We start from the raw sequence: 26,204 nt of genomic DNA, 5'->3' as shown, positions 1-26,204 counted from the left end.
CCAACTAGTTTAGCTTTAAACTGTAATTCACATAATTTTTGTTAGGTGCCTTTAAATTGCTATTTCTAATGTCTACAACTAGGATTTAACTAACATGCTACAGATACTGTAAATGTTACATATTGGCTCCATTAATGTTTTGAGTCACTCCTGCTCAAAATCTCTTCCCATATTTGGAAGGTCCTGATTCAACTGAAAGAACAATGTCACTGAGCATACAAGTCTATGGCTTATTCAAGGACTAAGAATTTATCAGCCTTTATTTAAAATTAGGCAATTATTTTATTCATTTATCAAACAAAAATATAAATCATTTAAAATGAGCAATAAGGTCATTTACTAGATTAAAACAGAAACATTGTTATAATTATAATACTATGTGGTCAAACCTAAAGGGAATACCTAAAATGACCATTATATGCATGAAGTCTTTTATAACCTAGCTGATATGAAAATGAATGCTATGGGGTTAAATTCCAGGCATAAATATAAACTCCAAGAACTTCTTTAAAACTTCCATGCATGTAAAACAGGACATGTTGGCTGATTTTAATTTATCCTGCTCAATTTGTTTTCTTATTTTTTATGACTTAGCATATAAACCTAGCCCTAACGTGATTTATTAATATCTGTTGTCTACTATGTATGCAAAAACAACATTTAACTGCTCCAGCAGCTCAGTGTGATTTTATTTGCAGTATTTTCTGTAGGTTGTAAAATGTTTTAGGGGTCAGACAAAAATGTGACATGAAAGATGTCACTTCAGGCTTTTAAAATTGTGGAGATGATTTGTGGATTTTATTTACCAAGAAAAATAATGAAAATAATAAGACATATTCTTACTTACAGCTGGAAGTCTAGTGGTGAAATGAAACTCTTGAATACAATATCTCTAAATAATTATCAGGATTCTCAGTGCTTAATACACAATTTTCCAGGCCATTCGGAGTGACACGCGCGCTTTGAAATGCATTAATATAATGTAAAGTACATTACTGTATATGTAATAGTTTTAGTATTCTACAGGAATGCTGTGAAATTGCCCTGTTTATCTTACTTAAAACAATTTAATAAAATTTGTAAATAGTTTTATTTTTGAGTGTTAAAACTACACTGTAATCTTAACTTTTTAAATATGGCTTTTAATTTTAATTCATGAAGTATACACAATCTTAACAAACATGATGATGCATTTAAATGCCCAGAAATCTGTATGATCAGTCTTCGGGTGAATTGTCCCTGCATTGTGAAGCAATTCTGTGTTTTGTAAACTCACCTGAAGATGGCAGCGTCAAAGCAGACACGCCATAGTATGTAAATGCTCCATTTTCAAATTTCAGCCCCTCTTTGCCAATCTCCACTTCAACGCGGCCCTGACAAGGAGCAAACAAGAAACATGCACACAATGAATGTGTGTGTGAATGGGTGAATGACTGAATGTAGTGTGAAGCGCTTTGGGGTCCTTAGGGACTAGAAAAGCGCTATACAAATGCAGGCCATTTACCATTTACCATTGTTTTTGGAAACAAGAGAAAACATATACAATAAACTCACAAGAATGTCCTTAAAATTATTCACACATGGACTTCCGGTGTCATGGTGGCGAGAGTAGCAGCATAAACAGGAGCTCCTGCATCGATAGCTAAAATAATCCGCAATTCAAGAATATAATTCATTAAAAGCGATTTTCCCTTTAAGAATAATGAGCGGAAATAAAAATAAGAAGGGACGAGCCCCAGGCCGAAGCTTAGAAACGCGACTTGAGAGTAAGACATATGAAACACGCTCCGAGCAAGAGGGCGAGAAGATGGTGGCGGAGGCCGCAACATCAGCGCTAGGCCCTCTCAGACAAGTGGTGGGTGAAGTAGTGGCGGAGGGCATGCAAGACCTTAAGGCAGAGATGAAGAAGGAGCTATCGCTCGTGAGAACAAGTTTGAAAGAGGACATGAAAGCCCAAATACATCCAGCACCATCATTTTAAACACGGGGGCCCCGCAGGGATGTGTGCTGAGCCCCCTCCTCTTCACTCTGCTGACCCATGACTGCACTCCATCATATAGCTCCAACCTCTTCATCAAGTTTGCGGATGACACAACGGTGGTGGGTCTCATTAGCAACAGGGATGAGACCGACTACAGAAGTGAGGTGAGACGCCTGGCCACGTGGTGTGCTGACAACAATCTCTCTCTGAATGTGGAGAAGACGAAGGAGATTGTTGTGGACTTCAGGAGAATGCACACCCAACATGCTCCTCTGACCATTGACGGAGCGTCTGTGGAGAGAGTGAGCAGCACCAAGTTCTTGGGTGTGCACATCACAGAGGATCTCTCCTGGACGTACAACACCACAGCACTGGCCAAGAAATCACAGCAGCGTCTCTTCTTTCTCCGCAAACTAAGAAGAGCAGGAGCACCAGCCCCCATCATGTACACTTTCTACAGAGGCACCATCGAGAGCATCCTGTCGAGCTGCATCACTGTGTGGTTTGGAGCCTGCAATGCGTCCTGTCATAGAACCCTCCAACGCATAGTGAGAGCTGCAGAGAGGATCATTGGTGTCTCTCTCCCCTCCCTCCAGGACATTTACAGCACCCGTCTCACTAAAAAAGCCCTTTGCATAGCGGCTGATCCCACACACCCAATGCAAAGCTTCTTCAAGCTGCTGCCGTCGGGGAGGAGACTGCGGAGTCTCCAGGCCAGGACCAGCAGGCTGAAGGACAGCTTCATCCATCAGGCTGTCAGGAAGCTTAACTCCCTCCCGATTCTGCCCCCTCTCCCCTCTCTCCTCCACGGTCTCACTGAACTCTGTCACACACACACAAACACACACACTCTCTGACTCACTCACTGGCCTGCACCAGTTACCAGTCACTTTGTGGAGCATTGGACTGCCATTACCTCATAAGACTTTGTTGTTACACTTTCTCTTACCGTACACTACTAAATCTCCATTTGCACTATTTGCCTATTTGCACTACTCTGCCTGGTTTACACTCAATGTCACTTACCCATTATATTGTATATTATATAGCTTTCTTGTTATATGTAAAATTGTATTTATTTAAATTTTTACTTTTTAATTATTTTACTTGCATTTTTAATCACTTTTATATTTAAATATATTTAAATGTTCATTTGCTATTTATCTAGGGATTGAGAGTAACGCAATTTCTATTCTCCGTATGTCCTGTACATGTGGCAGAATCGACAAATAAAGTTGACTTTGACTTTGACTTTGAAAATGAGCGAGTTAACACACGAGATAAATCAACAGGTTACCGCCGCCACAAGCAGGATCGAGGAGGTGGGGAAACATCTGGAAGAAATGGAAAGAAACATGGTAGGGAAGGAGAAATGGGACATTGGAGTGAGGGATGCCATTGTTCAGCTGCTGCCAGAGGCAGCTCCAAGAGAAGGTTACGGATTTGGAGGGGCGCTCACGCCGTAATAACATACGGATATATGGCATCCCTGAGAACATAGAAGGCACCTCCATGCTAAGGTATGTGGAAAGCATGATGATATCGGAGTTGGGGGACGGTGTGGACTTGGGCAGCGAGAAGAACCTAGGGATAGAGAGAGCTCACCGGGCGCTGGGAGTGCGGCCGCCGCCGGGGGCGCCCCCTCGATCAACGGTGGTGCGCTTCTTAAAGTTCAATATTAAAGAACAAATCCTACGCGCTGCATGGAAGAAGCCTGTATATATAAAGGAGAAACGGATTTTCTTTGATCACGACTATGCCGAAAACATACAAATGAAGAGAAAAGAGTATGGCCCGGTTAAAAAAGTACTTAAAGAAAACGCCATCCGGTTCCAGACCCCGCTTGCTAAAATGCGGGTTCATTTTGACTCGGGAATGGTCCTATACAATAACGCGGAGGAAGCTGCGGCGGATCTAAGAAGACGCGGATACACGGTGGGACCGGTGGCCACAAGAAAGCCCAAAGGCATTACGGCGGAGATGATCAGCAGTATCCTACCGACGAGCGTGGTTGGGCCGCGACGCACCGGGAATACAGCTGATCTACGCGGGAGCGCACGGGAAAAGCTGAAGGTACGGAGGAGTAACACCTGCGCCCCGCCCGCCCCGTTTCGCTGTTAAGATGAACATAAGACCAACGGAAAAACAGGTGCGCCGGGCTGCTGATCAATACAGGGGGATATATGGTTGGATGGCCTCCTCCCCTGGCCGTGATGGAATATGGCACGTCGATACCCCTTTGATCATAGAGTGGTGAGGGTCCGATGCAGGTGACTCACATGTTTTTTGTTTTTGTTTTTTAGTTTCCCTTTTTCTTTTAAAATAGGAAACGAGAGGGGCCCCACACTGTGGCATTTCCCCCAGACTGAGAGGAGAGAAAAAACCTCTCTTATGGAAGACCTGGTTTATTTGGTTAAGACAAGTTCTGTCTTTGTTCATGTGTGTTTATTATGTGTTCTGAGGGCTGGGAGTATTGTTATGTTGGTGCAGGAAAATAAGTTGGAAATATATAGAACATATGCGGTATAATAAGGTATTGTCTTTGAATGTAAATGGTATAAAGAATCCCATTAAGAGGAGTAAGATAGTTTCAAAGCTAAAAAGGGAAAAAATTGATATTGCATTTCTACAAGAAACGCATCTCTCAAAGGAAGAACATGAGAAGTGGAAGAGAATGGGATTCAAAAATATCTATTATGCCTCACATAGATCTGGCAAAAAAAGAGGAGTGGCCATTCTGATACCGAACAAGGTTGGTTTTGAGTTTACTGGAGAACATAAAGATAAAGAGGGAAGATTTGTGTTGGTGAAAGGGAAAATGGAACAGGAAGACGTCACGCTGTGTAATATATATGCACCCCCTGGTAGTAGTACAGGGTTCTTTAAGGAGATATTCAGTCTTATTGCCGCAGAAAGTGTTGGTACATGTATATGTGCAGGAGATTTTAATTTACTTCTCCATCCAAAATGGGATACAACTAGCCGAGACCGGAGGGGAACTAAATTAGAGAAACAAGTAAAAACAATGTTGTCTGAGTTGGGGCTTATAGATATATGGAGATATTTACACAAACATGAACGCAAATTTACATTTTATTCAGCGAGACATGATATGTACTCGAGGATTGATTATTTCTTTACTTTTAGTAAAGATCTCCACAGAGTGAAGGATTGTATAATAGGACAAAGAGATTTATCTGATCATTCGGGACTAACTATGAAGATTGGGTTTAAAGCTAGCCCCAAAAACACCTTATGGAGGCTTAACACAGGTCTGTTAAATAATGACTTGTTTAAAAGAGAAATGGGACAGGAGTTAAAAACATATTTAGAACTCAATGACAATGGAACAGTTAATCCTACGATTTTATGGGATGCGGCTAAGGCATACCTTAGGGGTAAAATTATTGCAAAATGTGCAGTCCTAAAGAAGGTCAGAGCAAAAAAGCTGTCAGATTTGCAGGAAAATTTGGGAAAATTGGAACAATTGCACACCGTTACAAGGTGCCCCCAGGTATTGGAGCAGATGAGGCTGGTTAAACAGGAGATCCACAAAATTTTAAGTGAGGAAATTGAAAAAAAAATTAAAATATAATAGACAACGGTGGTCTGAGGCAGGACCCAAAGCTGCTAGGCTATTATCATGGAGACTCAGGAGGCAACAACAGGAGAACACTATTCATAAAGTTCGAAATTTAAAAACAAATAAGATAACTAATAAACTTGAAGAAATTCAGAGAGCATTTGAAGAATATTACACTGAGCTATACACACAACCGGACAAAGCAGATGAGCATAAGATTCAGAATTTCTTATCCAGCCTAGATCTACCATTTATAGGTAAGCAGCAGAATGAAAAACTCGTCAGAGAAATATCAGCAGAAGAGATTAACATTGGGATCTCAAAACTCAAGACTTTTAAAGCCCCAGGATGTGATGGATTTCCACCAGAGAGGTATAGGCAGATGAGGGAACCCTTAATCCCGCTACTAAAGGCCTCTTTTAATTACTCTCTGAGTGGGGGGGCGCTCCCACCATCGTGGCAGGAGGCGTATATCTCTGTCATACCAAAAGCAGGGAAGGATAAAACTGACCCCAGAGGTTATAGACCTATTAGCGTGTTAAATATAGACTATAAACTATTTGCCGCGATTTTGGCTAGGAGGTTGAGTACATTGATGCCCACGCTGATAGAGGAGGATCAAACAGGCTTCATTGGTAACAGACAAACACACGATAATATCAGAAGGGCCATTCATACTATTGACCGGATACTTAAAGGGAAAACTGGAACAGTTCTCATTGGGCTTGATGCGGAAAAGGCATACGATACAGTCGGGTGGGAATTTCTGTTTCATGTGTTGAAGAGATTTGGGCTATGTGACAGGTTTATTCAGTGTATAAGAATGATTTATATGTCTCCAACAGCGAGGATCAAAGTTAATGGAAGCCTCTCAAATCGGATAACGCTACAACGTGGCTGCAGGCAGGGCTGCCCGTTGAGCCCACTGCTCTTCAACCTTTTCATTGAGCCATTGGCTCAATGTATCAGGGAAGATACTCGATTGGAGGGGGTTACAACGGGGAATGTGGAAAATAAAATTTGCTTGTATGCAGACGATGTGCTGGTAGCGCTAGGAAACCCGGAAGAGGGAATTCCTCTGCTTATGGAAATACTGGAAGAATATGGCAGACTGTCTGGTTATAGACTGAACATTCAAAAAAACTCAAATCTTGACATTCTTCTTTAACCCCTCAAGACAATTGGTAGCAAGATATAGATTCGGATGGCATCAATCTCAAATGGAGTATTTGGGGATCCTGCTGACAAAAGACCCTGCATTGTTATATGAAGTTAATTATAATCGGGTGAACAAGAAGATATATGAAGATCTGGAGAGGTGGAGTCTGCTCCCCCTCGATCTGGGCAGCAGAGTTAGAGCGATAAAGATAAATATCCTCCCAAAGCTGCTATATTTGTTTGCAGCACTTCCAGTTGAGGTCCCAGCAAAACAATTTAGGGAGTGGGATATGCATTGCTCAAGATTCATATGGGGAAATAAAAGGCCGAGAGTGAAATATGCAACAATGCAGCTGCCTGGTGAGTGGGGGGGCATGGCTCTACCGTGCTTTGAGGATTACTATCTGGCAGCCCAGATCAGACCTCTAGTGTGCTGGTGTAACTCTAAGTTTGAGGCAAAATGGAAGGACATTGAGCTTTCTTTGATGGATTTCCCAATACAGTCTGTTCTGGGGTCTCTTGAGAGTTTGCCACAGGCATATCAGATGCAAAATTTATGTGTAAGTTTTTCCCTGAAAAAATGGGCAGATGTGATTAAAATTTTTGGTCTTAATAGGGAAATAGGGTTGCTGGGATGGCCAGCGCATCTCCCACGCTTTCTTCCAGCATTGTTAGACCATAAATTCAGGGAGTGGTCCAGGCATGGAATCACTGCGATCTGTAAGATAGTTAAGCATGGGGAGCTGATCAAATTTGAGGACGTGTCAGATTTACGAGATCGGCAGGGAAGATTTTTATCGTTACCTGCAGGTTCGGAGCTTCTTCCGGAAGGAAATTAGAATGCTTGACGCAGATGCTAGTGGGGTGATCCAAATATTTATGGATGCTTATGGTGAGAACATTATAAGAGGTACTATAGGCAAAATATACAGAAGTTTTACAGCCATGAAAAAGACCTCAACAAGATATGTCAGTCATCGATGGGAAAAAGAAGCAGGTATAACTATCTCAGAGGAAGATTGGTTGCGGATGTGGAAGAATGTGTTGTCTACCACAAATTCTTTAACATGGCGAGATTTTGGATGGAAGAATTTAATTAGATTCTTCATCACACCAAAGCAGAAATCCAAAATAAGTGGTTCAGGCGCTTCATGCTGGAGGGAGTGCGGGGAGGTCACTGCAGGTTGCTTCCATGTCTTCTGGTCATGCCCTAAACTGAAGACCTTTTGGGAGGAGATTAAACAAATGGTGATGGATGTGCTGGAAGTAATACTGGACTTCTCCTTTAGTACCATGTACCTTAGGAATATCCCTGAGGATATAAATAACAGAGACTCATACTTACTGAAAATAATTATGGTTGCATGCAAAAAGGCAATTACTAAGTGTTGGTTACAGACAAGCCCCCCCACACGGAAGCTGGTCATAGACATTATTAACACAATTCATCATATGGAACTGATTACCCTCTCACTGCGGCTACAGAAGGAGAAAGGAGAGAGACTTTGGGAACGATGGGATCGTTATATGTCAAGAGACTAGAAACTGATACCTCTGTGATGCAGAGGGACAGCTGCGAATTTGTTTGAATGGGACATGCACCTGTGTAATATGTAATATGTGTAAGTAAAACAAGGCGTTGTGTATTTTGGAATATGCGAACATATGTGACTGTGTTGGTTTCCCTTGCCCTCTTTAGTTCTGTATGTAAAATAAGATGAAAATCAATAAAGAGAAAGTATTAAAAAAAATTATTCACACATGCAACTTCTACTGCTTTGCTTGTGTTACTTATATCCTTATTTCTGGATAATGTTTTCCACTGTCAGTGATTTTCAGGTTACGTCAGGCTAAAAGGCTGTATTTTACAGTCTTAAATTTGTACTTTTACTAATAAGTGCGGTTTTTTTTGTAATTGAAGTCTTTATTTGTTTTTAACATTTAACAACATGAAAACAAACAAAGTAACAAACGAAACAACAAGAGAAAAGAAACAATAAAGAAAAGAAAAGAGCTTCCAATCCCATGGTTAATTCACCTTTATATTTTGGGTCTATTTTCAATACCTACTAACTATCGGTACACCCGTAAAAAAAAAAAAGGACAATAAAATCTAATTCTTAAGTCGTTCCATTACTGAGTGCCTACACAAACATACAATGCAGCAAGCATAAAATTTAACTAAAGATAATTGCCCTGACCAAATAAATTCCAGCCATCTCAGCCAAAAACATGTCCCCATGATTTGTCAAAACCCTCCCTATTATCATTAATCCTAGCAAAGAATTTTTCATACGACACCATTTTCAGCATATTTTCTTTCCACCTATTATATTCTGGAGGAGATGGTTCCTTCCATACACTGAGAATAACTCGAGCCGCTGCGATCACCCCCACCTTTATAACCACAAAGTCATATTTTGAAACCCCAGGTAACACCGACTGATCCCCTAATAAGCACAGTCTTGGTGACAGGGGTATCATCAAACCAATCCACCTTCCTATTTTATCCAATACTTTTTGCCAAAAGGGATAAACTTTCCCACATTCCCAAATAGCATGCATAAAGGTCCCTGGATCTGAACTACATTTCCAGCATACATTACTGGGACTGATTCCCATTCTATAAAGTTTGGACGGAGTGAAGTACCATCTGTGTATTAATTTATACTGAGTAAATTTACCCCTGACCTCTCTTATATATTTATCAGAGAATGACAAAATTCTGCGCCAGTCTTCTTTAGAAATTGCACAACCCAGATCTCTCTGCCATATAATCCTTAAGTTTTCACACATCTCTTTTTTTGGATTGTTAAACAGTTTGTAGAAAACAGCTGCCCTATGTGCCGTACTGGACAATTCTAAAAACTCCACCACCATATTTGAGCTTTGAGTAAATTTCCCTTTGGTAATACAATCCCTTATTTGTAAATATTTCCAAAAATTATTTTCTCTTATCAAACCATATTTTTGGGTTATTTCAACGAATGACATAAACACTCCCCCTGAGTAAAGATCACTTATCCTGTGTTTGCCTTTGACAAGCCATTCCTTCCAAAGCACAGTTTTTCGCCCAATCTGTACAGCAGTGTTGTTCCATAGCGAGGTATAAGGTTGTCTTAAATGAGATGCTCCACACATCTTGTGCACCTCTACCCAGACAGCTTTGGAATACCCGAGCACTGGGTTATTATGAAAGTCTTGTCCATTAGTTGCCGAGCCCTGTGAGAGAACATCCAAGGGTGTAAAAGGGCTCACTAGTTCCTGTTCGATCTTCATCCAGCTCAGCTCAGAGTCCGATCCTGTCCAGTGTTTGGCCAGTCTTGACATTTCAAAAGCTAAATTATACAACTTCACATTTGGGAGGGCCATTCCCCCAATGTCTTTAGAGGCCCACATTTTCTTTATATTCACTCTCGGCTTCTTGTTATTCCACAAAAAATCTTTAATTAACTTCTCAAATTGACTAAATATGTGTAAAGGAATTCGTACAGGTAACATCATGGAAACATAATTGAACTGTGGGGCCACCATCATTTTAATCACATAAATTTTACCCCATAGTGTAAGATTCAATTTACCCCATTTATCCAGATTTGTTTTTATCTTTAGGAGGAGAGGTTCCATATTTGAAAGCATAATATCCTCCAGTTTGGGTTTTAATACTATTCCTAAATACTTCATACCTGAAGGTAAGTACTTAGAATTGAATGGAGTAACGCATCTAGAATGACATGATGCTGATAATGGCATGCCTTCCGATTTGTCCCAGTTTATCTTATAACCTGACAACCCTGAAAATGACTCAACACATGTGAGTAGCGCTGGTAGAGACTGCATGGGATCCGTTAATACTGCTAAGATGTCATCAGCATATAGAAATAACTTGTGCTCCATACCCCCTGCATGAACACCTCTGACATCCCTGTTAGCTCGAATAGCCAAGGCCAGCGGTTCCAGAAATATTGTAAAAAGCAGCGGGGACAAAGAGCACCCCTGCCGGGTCCCGGACCTATTTTTAATAAAGCCAACCTGATCACCATTGATGATATCTGGTAATATTTGATCCAGGCGGGAGGCCAAAACCTTTGTCAAAATTTTGCAATCGACGCCCAAAAGGCTTACTGGCCGGTAATTTGCTGGGTCCGATAGATCCCTATCCTTTTTAGGAATAAGGGAGATCAGTGCTTCATTAAACGTACTTGGCAAGGAACCTATTACTAATGCCTCAAGGTAAACTTTATGTAGGACTGGAGCTAAAATATCAATATATTTCTTATAATACTCAATCGGGAAGCCATCCAAGCCTGGCGATTTCCCATTCTTCATTGATGAGATCGCAGCTCTGACCTCTTCTTCAGTTATAGGCTCATCCAGTCTTTTTTTCTGTTCCCCAGAAAGAGTAGGTAATTGTAGACCTGAAAAAAATGTCTTCACCTCCCCCTCATTAAGTGCACCAGCAGACGTATACAAATCTTGATAAAATGATTGGAAAATTGAATTTATTTCTTTCGATGAGGTTACCACTTGGCCGTCTTTCTTAATCATAGATATATTATTTAAATTATCTTGCTGCTTCAGTTGCCTTGCCAATAGTCTTCCATTCCTTTCGCCACCTTCATAAAATTTTGTTTTAAGCCTAAATAAGGCATATTATGCCTTTTTGTTATAAATGTCATTCAGCTGGTATTTTAATTTACATATAGTCTGGTATTTATAATTTGAGTATTGTCTCGCTAAATCCTTCTACAATTCTCGTATTTCTTTATCTAAGGTTTTTTCCCCGTTCTAGATCACTTTTCCTAACTTTTGTTGCGTATGCAATTATCTTTCCTCTTATATATGCTTTAGATGCTTCCAAACTGTGGCTACTTTATCTGTGGAACCCATATTGATTTCGAAGAAAATTTTAAGATCCTTTGTTAACTCCTCACTAAAACATTTGTTCTGCAACAACATCATGTTAAGCCTCCAGCGACCCCTCTTCGTTCTATCTGTGTTTAAATCAATTTGCAACTCTACTGTGGCATGATCACTAATGACAATGGCACCAATCTCACAGTCGACGACTGAATCGACCAGAGACTTTGATATTAAGGCGAAATCTATCCTCGAATATGTTTTATGACAATTGGAGTAAAATGTATATTCCCTTGAACTGGGATTAACTAACCTCCAAATGTCCACTAGGCAAAGATCCTCTGTCAGTAAATGAACAGCCTCTCTGTCCCTGGGTGTAGACGTACCCCTGGGTTTGCTCTTATCAATTATCCCATCCATCACCTGGTTGAAATCCCCAGCCAATATTACCTGCCCCTCATGATCCCCTATTATCTTGTTAATTTAGTGAAAAAAAAAAAAAAAAAAAAAAAATCTGGCTCTGCTTTATTAGGTGCATAAATATTACACAAAACTGTTCAAACCCCATTAATTAAGGCCTCCAAGCAGATAATGCGCCCTTCTTTATCATTATATTTCTTCAGCAACACGAAGCTTAATTTTTTATTAATAAGGATCAAAACACCATTTCGTTTACTCGAATATGAACTATGAAAAACGGAGCCCACCCAGTCTCGTTTAAACTTTTTTGCCTCTTCTTCCCCAGCAATGTGGGATTCCTGAATAAACGCTATATCTGTATTTTTAGATTTTAAGTATGCTAGAACCTTCTTCCTCTTAATTGGGTCCCCACATCCGTTTATGTTCCACGATATTATTTTAGTATACCTGTTCATCGCTTTCTAATAGAAATGGGTTAAGGCACACCTTGTGCGCTTTACAACACAAATATATAGGCATAGGCACTCAATATTACAAAACCCAAACAAACCAAAACAACGTTGCTAAGCGCCCCCTCCCTCCCCTCCTACCCAAGCCTAACTAACTTTAGCTTGAGACACCAAACTGTCCGTGGTCCGTGAGACACGCTAATCGTCCGATAGCAGCACCGCCGCCGCGGCCCCGTTGTGCCCATTTTTTTATTTGTTACCTTATTTTAAAATTCACATACACTTCTCCGATCTGTTACATCATGTCCCGCACTCCTCTAAGTCGACTCCTGCAGAAATTTCTCGGCCTCCTTTCAGTCTTTGAATGCTTTCTTTTGTCCGTTCCACGTAAAAATGAGTGTTGCAGGATACATCAGCCTATGCTTCACTTGTAGCTCTCGGAGACGCTTCTTGACCGGGTTGAATGCCTTCCTCTTCTCCGCCAGCTCCCTTGTAACATCTTCAAAGAAGGAAAGCTTGGCGCCTTGCCAATCGACTCCACGCTTCTCTCTGGCCACCCGTAGTACTTTCTCCCCAGCAGATGAACGTAGAAAGCGGACATGTATCACCCTGGGAGGCTCGTTAGATTCCGGCATTGGTACAGGGGAACAATGGGCACGTTCAATTTCAAATTCACTTCCAGAAAGCTTAAGTGCTTTGGCCAGAATCTCCGTCACATATTTGTCCACGTTCCCGGGTGTCTCCACACCTTCTTTAAGTCCAATAATCCGTACATTGTTCCTCCTGCTACGGTTTTCAAGGTCCTCCACTCGTGACCACAACGCCTCCATCCTTTTCTGGAATTTGTCCACTTTTGCCTCGGTAAGCACGCTGGCATCTTTCATGTCTGAGGTACGTTGTTCCGCCTCTCCTAACCTCACTTTTATATCTTCCACCGAATCTTTCAGTTCTTTAGTGGCTTCTTTAATAGTGGTGACATCTTTTGCTACGACCTGAAGAGTAGCGTTCATTTTCTTAATTTCCTCAAAAACATCCTTTTTGCTCTCGCTCCCTATACCTTCCTCAACTACTGCTGGAGAGGCGGCCTCAGATGCAGGTGTATTTTCGGGCGGTTCCGGAGCGAGGCTAATGCTAGCTTGCTTCTTCCTCGTGGTAGCTCCCTTAAAAAAAAGTTTGCTTTGTTATTACCTGCCATTTTCCAAAGACGGTAATTCTTGAAAAACTTCAAAGTCAACAAAGGGTGTCCAATTTATGACTACAGCTGGAGTGTATGTTTCCAGGTTCAGAACATTAATCAACAGGCTTTAGGAGCGCCTCTAGTGTGCGGCCATCTTCCTACTTTTTTTAGTGCAATGCCTGGCACAGTCAATATAAGTTGTACCTGTAATACATAATAGAAACTATACATAGTCACATATACACACACACGTGTGCGTATGCGTGTGTGTATATGGGGGTGATCGTGGCTCAAGAGTTGGGAAGGTTGCCGGTTCGAGAGATTGATTCTCTCTCTCTCTCTCTCTCTCTCTCACACACACACACACACACACACACACACACACACACACACACACACACACACGGGGTGCAACAATACACAAAATTCACGGTTCGATATTTTTTCGATACAAAAAAAAAATGTTCATGCCTTTTTCATTTGTCATTTATTAAAATTATAAATATATATTTTAACTCAAAAGTACAGTTTTTAAATGTAATGTTGCTGAAACAAAGGGATAAAATAATAAATCTATCTGATCGAGAAATCACTCATCTTTGGAAAAGAGTTTATTACAGAGAAATGGCTCTTTCCAAAATAAAAGCTATACTATATGCTTCTTCTGGGCTATATTCTCAGCAGCATATTAAACATATCAGGTCCCCATAAGGAGAATCATGTGCTAACGGCTGTCTAAATGACTCGGGTAAAGTTTGTAGCATGCGTGCTTGTTGTTTTTGTCTACTTCCACTTGTCTTTGCACTAGGATGCTGTCGGAGTAAATGTGCAGTCATATTCGTTGTGTTCCCACTAGTGCTGTCAGCGTTAATCTCGTTGAAATGACGTTAACGCCACAACACGGCAAATCTCCGTTAACGAGCTACCGCTGATCGCCCCATGCGTGGGGCTGGACGGCGTCAACACATTAACGAGCTAACTGCGTTAACACACTAGTTCCCACCCATGTAATTGAGCATTGCGTGGCACATCCAACATACTGTTTTACATTAGTCCATGACGCGCTTACCTTCAGGGTCATACGTCACATGAAAACCAAAATAGTTCCAAACGCCACATCTGAATGAGGGTGGGGGAGGTTCAATTTGCCATGTTGCAACCAGAGCTTAACTTCTGTCTCGCTAGCTTGCCCTGCACTCAGTGAATCTGCGTTCGACTACTCCGCCTAGGCTGCACCTTCGAGCGCAGATCCACTGAGCGCTCAACACAGACAGCATCGTCAGAAGGAAAGTTGATAAAATAAATTAAAAATTTTGTATTGTTCGATACATATGCGTACCGAACCGAAAGCACTGTATCGAACGGTTCAAGAGCTCGAGAACATGTGGAGGGTGAAGGTCATGGTGGTCCCAGTGGTAATCGGAGCACTAGGTGCAGTGACTCCCAAGCTAGGTGAGTGGCTCCAGCAGATCCCGGGAACAATAGCGGAGATCTCTGTCCAGAAGAGCGCAGTCCTAGGAACAGCTAAGATACTGCACAGGACCCTCAAGCTCCCAGGCCTCTGGTAGAGGACCCGAGCTTGAAGGATTGACTATATCTATATATATCTATACACACATATATATCTATACACACACACACACACACACACACACATAAATAAATAAATGACAAACATGGTCTAAAATGTTCTAAAAGGTAATAATAATTATATCCAAAGGAAACAAGAAAAATATGCATGATATTATAAGAAGTATTTTGGTAAAATGTGGAAACGATCTCTTGGTTCCCCAGTTTTAAACTGTTATACTGAATCCTCACATTTAGTACAGGGCAATAGATGTACATGTGTAAAACTGGTGTCAATCTTCTCTCTACTTCAAGCAAGAAAGCAAAAAAATAAAGATATTAAGCTATTCTTTGAATTCACTTTACAGACTGACTTAAGCTACCAGTTTAACTTTGAAGTTGAATCTTCTGTGGTATAAACGTTCAAGCATATATTTGTTCCTGTCAGACAAAATTTGGTTTTGCTAAAAGTTTTTAAAAGTGTGGGTATATGAGCAAATACCTGCAGCAGAAGGATGAAATAGTCCACTGGGTGGTTGCGGGTGTAAAGATAGTGTGCTGGGCTCAGACGGTTGTTAGGGTCAAAGTGCACTTCCTGGTTGACACTGGGGTGACGGAGCAGGTGGAACAGGACCTTCTCAGATACACGTGCTGGGCTGAAGTGTTCCACTTCTACAGAGGCCAAAGGTCAAATAGGACAAGTGAACTCATTGTCTGGACAATAAATGCATTTACACAAGTTTAAGGCACTTGACGATTTCCGTTTTCCTTCTACCTTTACCATTTTGCAGTTTACAGTTTTTTCTGTTTTACCAAATCAAGCAGTACATTAGCTCAAGCATGCCACAAAGTCAAGCTAGGACAAATCACTTGATTTTAAAGTCATGCCTCACCATCTATGGATTTAGATGGTAAACCTAATGACAGGTATTGCTTTAAAGTTATCCTGCAGCTTTAGGCAGGCTATCTGCAAACTTTGCAACCCATATCCACCTCAGCTCCTCTCTGTCATACTGGACTGACTCAAAATGTGTCATATTTGTTGTTGATTATGAATCGGTCCTATGATGAGGCAGCATTTACGAGGAAGTGTGTGATTTCTTCCTTGTGCCTTCCACGTAATGTTTATTAATAGATGGAAATATCGTTTTAACCATGTCATATTTTGGGTTAACAATAGATTCTATTCTTTCACATCATGGGACCTACAGTGACTGCAACCGCACCTCCCATAGAAAGTCAATGGATAATTTGAAATGACCTGTCAGGTGGACACTTACCTAAAGGGGCCCCAGAGCTTTTACCCCAAGTACTTTTTTCTGTATGGTGTTTGTACTTTTACTTAAGTATAGGATCTGAACACTTTTCTCTACCACTGGACGCAATGAAATTTGTTGAATATTGGCTGTAAATGGACTGGTTCTTATATAGCGCTTTTCTACTCTGAGCACTCAAAGTGCTTTACACAACAATAAAGTGGTGTTACTAGCTGTGACCAGTCGAGGCTCAATTCTTTGAATGCTTCAGTAGCTTTTGCCAAAGACATCAATACTGGACCTTAGGTCCAGAGTTGAGTCATGATATACAAGCCTGTTTTCAGACAGAGGAAAGATAAAGGTGAGAACTAATTAATCTACTATTAGTTGTTAGGGTCACTCTAATCATTTTTGCTGTGCTTACCAAGGCAATAATAATATGAGGAAGGGTTATGACTTAAACGTAGTCATGACTCATATGCAGCGTAGCTTCATGTTTAAAGGGAGTTCTTCCTTCCCATCAACTCAAGGAGCCGCTTACAGGGAATAGTCTATGATTGTTGGTGTTTGCTCAATAATACTGTAGTCTTGACCTTACAATCTAAAGTGGTTTGAAATGACTGGTTGTGAACTGACACTATTTGAATAACTGAAATAAGTAGTCTGGAAGGTTTCCTCTAGCATCTTTAAGTACACTGGCTGAACATTTTATTAGGTACACCTGTTCAGCTACTTAAACACAAATGTCTAGTCAGCTTTTTACATTACACCAACTCAACACATTTAAGCATGTTCACATGATCAAGATGACTTGTACAGTAAAAACAGAGCATCCGAATCGAGAAGAAAACTAAATTAAGTGACTTTGAATAGTTGTTGGTGCCAAATAGGCTGGGCTGGATATTTCAGAAACTGCAGCTATACTGTGTTTTTCCTCTCACAATCACCTCTAAGGTTCACAGAGAATTGTTCGAAAACAAGAGATGTCCAGATGGAAGCGTTTTTTTGGGTGATAAGACCATGTTGATGACAGAGCAAAATGGTCAGACTACCTCAAGTTAATAATAAAACAACAGTAACTCAAATAAGCACTCACTGGAACAAAGGTATGCAGAAGAGCATGTCTGAATGCACAACACATCAAACTTTCAAGCAGACGGGCTGCACCAGGAAAAGAGCACAGCGGGTGCCATGACGATAAGTTGGCCATACTCAAATAGCTGCCACAATTACCAGATCTTTTGAGGATCACAGATGTGCAGTGGACAAATCAAATGGTAACATGTCAACATTAATCAAAACCTCTTAAAAAATGTTTACAAACCTTGGTGAATCTGCCATGAAGACTGAGGATTTGAAGCTGTTATAGCTGCAAAGGCTGAGCCCACATCATTTTAAACCCTCTGGCTTAGAATGGGATGTCACTAGGGCTGCCACGATTAGTCGACTAGTCACGATTATGTCGACTATTAAAATCGTCGACGACTAATTTAATAGTCGACGCATCCTTTGAAGCTTTGTAAGATCACAAAGGACGCAGGAATGAGTAGTAGGATTTAAGAGTGTAATAACGGACTGAAACAGAAGATGGCAGCACTGCATGTACAAGGATGCCAGCTGCCGTTAAACCCCGAAGAAGAAGAAGCTGTGTCCCAGAATTCATAGCGCAGCCCAGCGCAGTTGTCAACAATGGCGGCAGCTAGTTAGTTTTAACTTTACTCTTATTATTCTTTCTGGGTCACAAAATAAACGTTTAACATATTTTCAGGCGAGAATGTAGCTGTGTAAACCTCAAATATCTGCTCAGTTTATCAAGACACCACATATTTTCAAAAGCGCTCCGACGTTTTCGGAGACGTCTGTTACCCACTAGCTCGTTAGCTAGGCGGGGGCAAGGCTAACTAGAGCCGTGAGAACACCGGACTCCCGGCAAATCGTTTTCAAACCCACCGCCGTCTTTTGCTAGTCAGGTTAAACATATATATAAGTCACTTAGATAACTTAAAAATGTTATTGTTTGGCTTTCTTTAGTATTTTATTTGTTCCTGAGTAAATCGGTTTGGCTGAGATTAAAGTTATAGTTTTTGCACAGCTAAAACTGTCAAGCATACAGCTGATTATCAGAAGTGTGAGACGCTGGAGAATATACTCCGGTGTCCTGTTATATTTTAGAAAGCAAGGAGTTTATTAAACTTCACCGAAACAATCTGCAAATTTCATTAAAAATTAATAAACTACCATCTTGTCTTTATTTTTAGTTAGCACAAACACTTCAAGCTGTAAGCTAATGATAGTTATACAAGACCAGATGCTGCTGGTGCAATAAGCTGTACGTCCAATGGATGATGATCTGATTAGTCGACTAATCACAAAAATAATCGGTGACTAGTCGACTATCAAAATAATCGTTTGTGGCAGCCCTAGATGTCACACAGTTGATAATGGTGTGAAGGCAGACGAGTGAATGCTTTTGTCAATACAGTGTATATTGGTGGGGTCACTGCATTAAACTTTCTAAAATTAGTTAGACATTACTTGACTATGCACCACTTTCTAGACAGCTGTGATACTGCACGTATTGCTAAATAATAGAGTCGGAGCCCCAAAGCTTCTTAAAGTTGTTGTTTTTTGTAATGTCAAAAAGCTAGTGTAGTGTAACTATGGTGTAACCTAACCTCTGTGTTAATACAATCTGAGAAGCAAAATCCTTTAAAGGGTGAACATGTTTTGGGAAAATGGGAAAAATGGGCAACCCCCATCATCAACTGATACCTACAAGTATTTGGGTAAATAAAGAGCAGAGGCCCATTTAAAATTTAAATATGAATAAGTGGCAATGTGAACCATGGTTTTTGTCTTACAAAATTGAGAAAACAGTCAAATGTAAAACTATTACATTTTATTCTCCATAGTACAGTATGAGAGAAATATGGCAACAAGCAAATTAGCTTCATTGAGTCAATAAGCATGATAAATGATCCAGGGTTAACTCTCTGGAAAAAGGAAACTAGTTTGCAGAAAGCGAAATCTGGGTCAACAAATTTGGACAAAGACACATTAAACCTGCTGTTGAGAACATACACTTTGTGCCTTTTACAGACAAAAAGATATTTCAGATTTATACAGTGGAATATTTCGTAATAGGACAGCCTATCCAAATGAATCCTACACTCCACTCACGCTATGCGGTTTATCTGGACATCACGCACATTTATCCACACACAGACTCCAGCAATTCCTAACACAAGATTTTACACAACCTACACAATGTGGTCATTTGGTTATTAGATCATACTCCAACCTTATGGTACAATGCTGGTTATTATTAAAATGAACTGCTGTAGCCAAGTCAGTAAGGATATCATTAGCAAGCCTTTCACTGTCATGTGCATATTTTTGTAATTGCGGAATTTGTCCCTGTTAGTAAATCTGGTGTTGTTGATGTTGATTCATGCTGAAGACATTGTGCAGAAAATTATTGTTGCTGTTTTCCTTTTCTTTTCTTTGAGATGTTTGACCTAAAACTTTACTTTGTTGTTCTGACATTTAAATACAAACACATCTTTACACATTATACATTTACACATTTCCTGTAAGGGAAAATGTCAAAGTCAGAGACTGGTCTCAACTCCCCTTTAACCAGTTACTGCTTGGTTGACCAGGTCCGTGGCATAATCATTACATGTGCTGTGTTAAACTGTGACTATTTTATTCATGTGCTAGCTTCGGTCAGTAGAGATTTACAGATAAACACACATAATCACATACCTCTGGACAGGAAGCGGTGTGTGGCTAGCAGGAGTTGTGGTGAAGTTCGGATCTTGGGTTCTCCTTCAGGAGGCTTGAAAAGAGAAAACTCCTCATGGGTGCTGCGAGGCTCCAGAGGAATCTCCAGTGGAGTGAGGGGACGCTTTACTTTCCTGTCTACTGCAAGGGGAGTCAATAATAACAATAAATAACAATAAAAGAAGCAAAGAAGCCAATATTCCAAAAGACACTCACAGTAGCCATCAGATTCATCCAGGATCTCTGACTTGATGATCTCCTCTATGACATCTTCTAAAGTGACCAAACCCAGCACCTCATAGAAAGGATCTCCCTCTCCCTCATTGTTCACCTTCTGGACGATGGCCATGTGAGAGTTGCCTGATTAAAGGATAAAGGTTAATGGCAAATTATAGTGAGGAAAAAGGTACTTGGAGTAAAAAGAGTAACTCTGAATTATAAAGGAGACATAACAGGAAGGAGGGCTACAAAGTCATAACTCACACAAGTGATTTTCTTTAGATTCAGTGTGATAAACTTACTGTTTAAGTCGTTTCCAGTACAAACTTCTTAGAAATCACAGAAATAAGCATCTATTAAATTCACAACATGCCAGTGATATTCTGTGTGGACTACATTAGTCAGGACAGGCCTGCACTAATTTAGAGTTGGCAGTATAGCAGTTCTGGCACCTCTTTACCTTCTATAGAAAAATCAAATTAAAGTTCAGGGCAGGCGTCAATGATGATAAATATTTAATTAATGAAGTCAGATACAGTACAAAAAGCAGGATCTTGGGTTGAGATGGGTTGTAAGGCAGTTTACAGATGCATAACAGACACACTGAAGCCACTCAAATAGTGCCCTATATGAGATTTACTAATAAAATGTGTAAAACGGAATCAGTTGAATCATCATCATCATCATCATCAGCTAATCTGAAGTGGGATTAGCTGGCATTCTCTGCTATTCTCAAGATTGTCTGTACAAGCATATTCTTTTGCAATAAGAGCTACCAACAGCTAATTAATTGTACTTTAGTATACATTTGTTAAAGGTCAATAAAAATATAAAATATATAGGCTACTCTGGCTTTATTTATATACTTTATTTATATCACTTCTCAAAAGGATGACATTATATACTTATCTATCAAGGCTTATTAGCTTCAGGATCACAGCAGTCAGCCTGGTTCTGCCTCTGTCTCTTGTTGTTGAAAGGGGGCCAACTCATAAGGGACTGTCTAACTGTTTCGAGTTTCTCTCTCTAATACTTTAAAGATTTGATCAAAGCATGTATCAGGCGTCATGAGACTTGAGACTTTTAATAATTCAGGATATGAGCAAAATGAAAGCTCCAAAATAAAAATAAATGTAAATAAAAAAGGTGAAAAGCTTGCAGCATGGCAACTCTATAATTTTCTATGATTCCAACCATTCCCACAAATCAAACAGCAGCCAACCTTTTTTGAATTCCTCCAACATGGCATCTAGTTTGGTATCATTGAACACAAAGTGCAGAGGGTGATTGTAGAACTTGGTGATAGTCGTCATTGGGGTGCAGTCTTCTGGATCAACCAGAGCCAAGTCTTTCACATAAAGGATTTCCACAATGTTAGACCTGAAGGAAATCAAACAAAGGCTTATGATTGGTATGAATATGTGAATAACTCCCAAAGACCTTTCCATTGCACTCTTATGGCTACCATTATATTCATTCTTTGGTAAAAATGTTGAAGTTATAAAAGGCCTGGACACACATACTCTGGTTATTATTAAGAATATTTTGCATGTGCTAGATTATAAGAAAATATACACTTGTGCTGTTGTCTTTTTTGTCATGGTGGTTTCAAGGAATAGACATTTTTAAATGAGTGAATCCAAGGATTTACATTTATTCAACGTTATACCAAGAAGCCTAATTCAAAGCTGCCAATTCTACAGATACTCTGTTCAGATGAGGCGAATGCTGCCATGTCAAGTTTTTAAGCCATGTTTTTGTTAAGCTATTAAGTGAGTGTTGTGTTGCTGATCCCACCTCTCTTCCTCATAAATGGGCACACGGGTGTAACCACTCTGCATGATCTCAGACATAGTGGAGAAGTCTAGGACAGCCGAGCTAGGCAGCATGAAGCAGTCTTTCAGAGGTGTCAAGATGTCCTCCACGGTCTTAATGCGCAATGTCCCACGACTGAACTCCTCCTTTACAAACTCACTACAAACATAATGAAGAAAACTGAGTCAACAATCAAGTCAATTATCAAATCTTCTAGGCCAATCTTTAAGAACCAACTTCAAGTCAGGTCTCAAATCCTACAAATTTAATGCAGATTAGTCCTAAAAAGTCTATTGAACCAAGTTCAAGTCGAGTCTTAAATCTTTTGAAAATGAGTCTGAGTCCAGTCTCAATACTTAATCTGTCTAAGGTGTTAATACAGTTAGACCAATACACACATGGTAAACTGAGTCTTGAGACTTAATCTGGTTCAAGCATCAAATTTTTACAGTGTTAGGCCAGGTCATGTTTCAAATCATTACAAGGCTACTATGGGGTCAAATGTGAAGTCTGTTTAAAAAAAAACAAAAAAAAACAAATCTAAATTTCAAAATACTCTCAAGACTTTCAGATCACGTGTGAGTCAAGTTTCAGGTCTTTCATGGGCAAGTGTTAAGAAGAATATAACAATTGTGAAGTCTTTAAAAAGAAGTCCACCCTCAGAATAATCTCAAATTTTTTTGGACTAATCCAACTAGAATATCAAGTGTTTGGAGATCTAAACAAAGACAACTCCTAAAAGTCAAGTCTTTCGGGTTCAAGTTACATTTCAAGTTTCTACGAATGATGTTCCTGTTAGTCATTGGTTATGCAAACAGTACAAGAAAGCACTGGCCAAAATCACACCAAATGCTTCTGTTAAAGTAAACAGGGATGTCTGGCATTAATCATGAATCAAAGCATCTTAATGTGTCAGACATTTTAATCAAATATTAAACTCAAACTTAGCAAAGAGTCTGTGTCTGGAACACTAAATTGTTCCTGTATGTCAGTGAATCTAACATAATGTACCATAAGAATTATGCACTGTAGAGTATGACAGAACACACTTTTTGTTGGTTATGTCCTATAGTATCTTTTTTTCTAGTTCTGTTTACTCTGTATGTTCAGAAGCATCATGTGTTTTTTTCTTTCTTAAAAAACAAACAAACAAACAAACAAACAAACAAACAAACAGATCAGGGTTTTTTTTTTAAACCAAGTGTCAATACTCATCGCACCTCTATGTCAGATCTCTGTGATACTCTCCCAAGTCCACTATATTTACCTGTAAGGATCATTCACGTTTGCCCGTACCATCTCCATGGCCCTCTCCCTTATCCCACAGGTACTGATGTCTCTCCTCAGCCCCAGATCCAGAATCAGGCCCAGAGGGCAAGACAGGGGGCAGGTAAGCACCATGCAAACCTGGGCCAGCCAGGTCAGACCAGGCGCCAGCTGGAAGCCGTAACCTGAGCACAAGATGTGAGGAGCCAGCTCAGCTAGGAAGAAGATAAGGAAGCCGCTGTTGAACACAGCAGAGACGATGGAGCCCAGTGCCCGGTACAGGAGCACACCGAGGACAGAATGCCCCAGAGCACACAGGAACAACAAAGAACATGCCTGCGGTGGAAAAGACATGCGTTTAGAAAACACTACTTCATTTGCACCTTTCTTTCCCTGTGGCTTCCCCACGTGCTTTTAGAAACTCACCATGAAGTTCCCCCTTCTCCTGATCGGCTCCAGCCGTTTGGCGGCTCGTTTCTCCTCCTCGGATCCACAGCTGTGTAGGACATAAAGCTCGACTGGGTCCAGCCACAAAAGGCTCAAGTTCACCGTCCTCAGCAATCCGCAGATCATAAGCACAAGCACTATCAGTACGGCCAGACCCCACGGCGGGATGTAGTCTGCTGGCAGATCCGTGTCAGTGTTTATTCGCAGTCTGTCCAGGCCCGCAGATGTCCATGTCTCTCCACTCCGCACACACAGGTGGTAGTAGGTCTGCTCGTTGCCAGCTTCCCCCTCAGAGGTGCTAACCTCCACAGTTAGAAGCACGCTGTGCGCATCGTCGAGTTCTAAATTGGTCACCTTTAACTTGGAGTCCTGGCGGTTGAACTGCTCCTCGCAAGGGTCCGGTGTATCACCGACAGCCCCAGCCGCTCCGCCAGCTGCTCCTGCGAACGCGACCCATGGCAAGCTTCCATTCAGATTAAACCCGAAGACACGGAGCTTAAACGTGGCTCCTTTTGGTGCTGAAATGATACGACCCTTCATGCACAGCGGATCCACTGGTTCTTCCAGCCGCAGCCCCAAAACCTGCGGAGCTTTCTGGCTGCAGGCGCCGTACCTGATTCCGCAGAACAACACTACCATCAACAGGAACCGTAGACCTGCTAGGCTGGCCACCATATTGGAATTGGTCAGTTTGGCTTTGCCTAGATCACGTGACTTTAGCCCCGCAGCGGCCCCGCCCCCCGGAGGGTTGAGCCAATGAAGCAAAACAAACAGCGCAACTGAGCTGCACGGCGGCCATTACGGTTCCACACGCGCGCGCACAGGCCTCATCCGCGAGTGTGGATCTGTCGTACATGTTGCGGTTTTTTATTGCGTCACATCCCTTTCAAGAAGAGCCGAGTGCATCCGGTAGTGAATTTAAAACCGCGACAGACTCTGGCTCCCATTTTCTGTCACAATTCAAAACGTATCACTTTAGGCCTCTTTACTTGCTGTTAAACTAATACAGCTGTCAGTACTGGGAGAAAATGTCACAGGCTGTTTGGACTTTTTTTTAGGCGGGCGGACGACCATGATGAGACCAAATTGAAGCAAAACTGAAAACATTAACATAGGACCAGTGTTGGTCAAGTTACTTGAAAAAAGTAATCAGTAACTAATTACCGATTACTTCCCCCAAAAAAGTAATCCCGTTACTTTACTGATTACTTATTTCCAAAAGTAATTAGTTGCTTAGTTACTTTTAAAAAACACGATTTACAACCTGAACAGGTGATAAAGCAATAGATCTTTCAGCCCAATTCTACTTTTTCTGCATAATCCATCATACAAAATGTAATCAAATGGAAAAGTCTCTTTTTAAAACTTGTTTTATTAGTTTTAACCTTTTAACTTTATGCATCAAGCAAAAACATAATTATATGCAACATTCTCCGACTGGAAGAAATTTGTTTAACATTTAAACTTATTTTCTGCACATTCCAGCACATAAAATATATATATATTTTTTTGTGTTTACACTCACTCTTTCAAGATGCAAAATTATTTGAAAGAGTTATTATTTATTTTCTGCTGTGCAAAACACAGCAGAAAATAAATAAAATCAAAGACTAGCAGTCCTTTTGCTCTATTTTCACCTGTAAAGCAGGAGTGGCGTAGGCGGAGGTTTGCCCTGGTGCAGGTGTGCCGCAGCGGTCAGTTGAAGAATCTGCGAGTTTCTCTGTGAGTTTCCCATTACGTGGTAGCGCACTCCTGGTGCTTGCTTGGAAGTTTAGGGGGTTTTTTCGCTGTAAAAAGTTTTCTTCCGATGCACAATGAACGCTAATGTTTTTGTCACTTTTTATGTAATCAAACTCAGTAAGGCCAGTACTTCCACGCTTTAGACGCTGCACGCTCATACTCTCTCCCGCACTCGATCCATTGTTGATCTGCACACAGCTGTTGTCAAGAATGTCGCACTCGCTTATGTCACTGTCATGAGACATTCTCGCAAAAAAATCATGGTTTTAGTAACGCAGTAACTCAGCATTCCTACGGGAAAGTAACAGTAATATAATTACCGTTTTTGCAATAGTAATCCCTTACTTTACTCGTTACCTGAAAAAAGTAATCAGATTACAGTAATGCGTTACAAGTAACGCAGTAACGTTACTGGGCAGTAACGTTACTGGGCAGTAACGCGCATAGGACAAGAACTACCAAAGTAAATCAGGAAACA

At 40.7% G+C, this 26,204-nt stretch overlaps 1 protein-coding gene across 4 annotated transcripts in view; it reads right to left on the bottom strand.

Annotated features, from left to right (window-relative positions):
* Positions 1-24,686, bottom strand: part of cnnm3 (cyclin and CBS domain divalent metal cation transport mediator 3) — a 35,888-nt gene extending 11,202 nt beyond the window's left edge. For 3 of the 4 annotated variants that reach the window (XM_085464439.1, XM_085464435.1, XM_085464438.1), the window contains exons 1-8: positions 23,966-24,686; positions 23,541-23,875; positions 22,256-22,432; positions 21,681-21,838; positions 20,456-20,599; positions 20,222-20,380; positions 15,700-15,869; positions 1,277-1,373 (exon numbers count right to left, since the gene is read on the bottom strand). In XM_085464439.1, the coding sequence (XP_085320565.1) occupies positions 1,277-1,373; positions 15,700-15,869; positions 20,222-20,380; positions 20,456-20,599; positions 21,681-21,838; positions 22,256-22,432; positions 23,541-23,875; positions 23,966-24,661 (1,936 nt within the window). In that variant the 5' untranslated portion in view covers positions 24,662-24,686. The remainder of the gene's footprint in view (positions 1-1,276; positions 1,374-15,699; positions 15,870-20,221; positions 20,381-20,455; positions 20,600-21,680; positions 21,839-22,255; positions 22,433-23,540; positions 23,876-23,965) is intronic. The other variant, XM_085464437.1, reaches the window with a different exon arrangement.
* Between the last annotated feature and the right edge of the window lie 1,518 nt (positions 24,687-26,204).

Source organism: Copadichromis virginalis, linkage group LG7, assembly GCF_057382275.1.
Source record: "Copadichromis virginalis isolate Kocher_CV1m ecotype Utaka linkage group LG7, C_Virginalis_male_GT1.1, whole genome shotgun sequence".
Lineage (NCBI taxonomy): Eukaryota > Metazoa > Chordata > Actinopteri > Cichliformes > Cichlidae > Copadichromis > Copadichromis virginalis.
The sequence above is the reverse complement of the archived record's forward strand: the minus strand, read 5'-3'. Positions and strand labels throughout refer to the sequence as shown.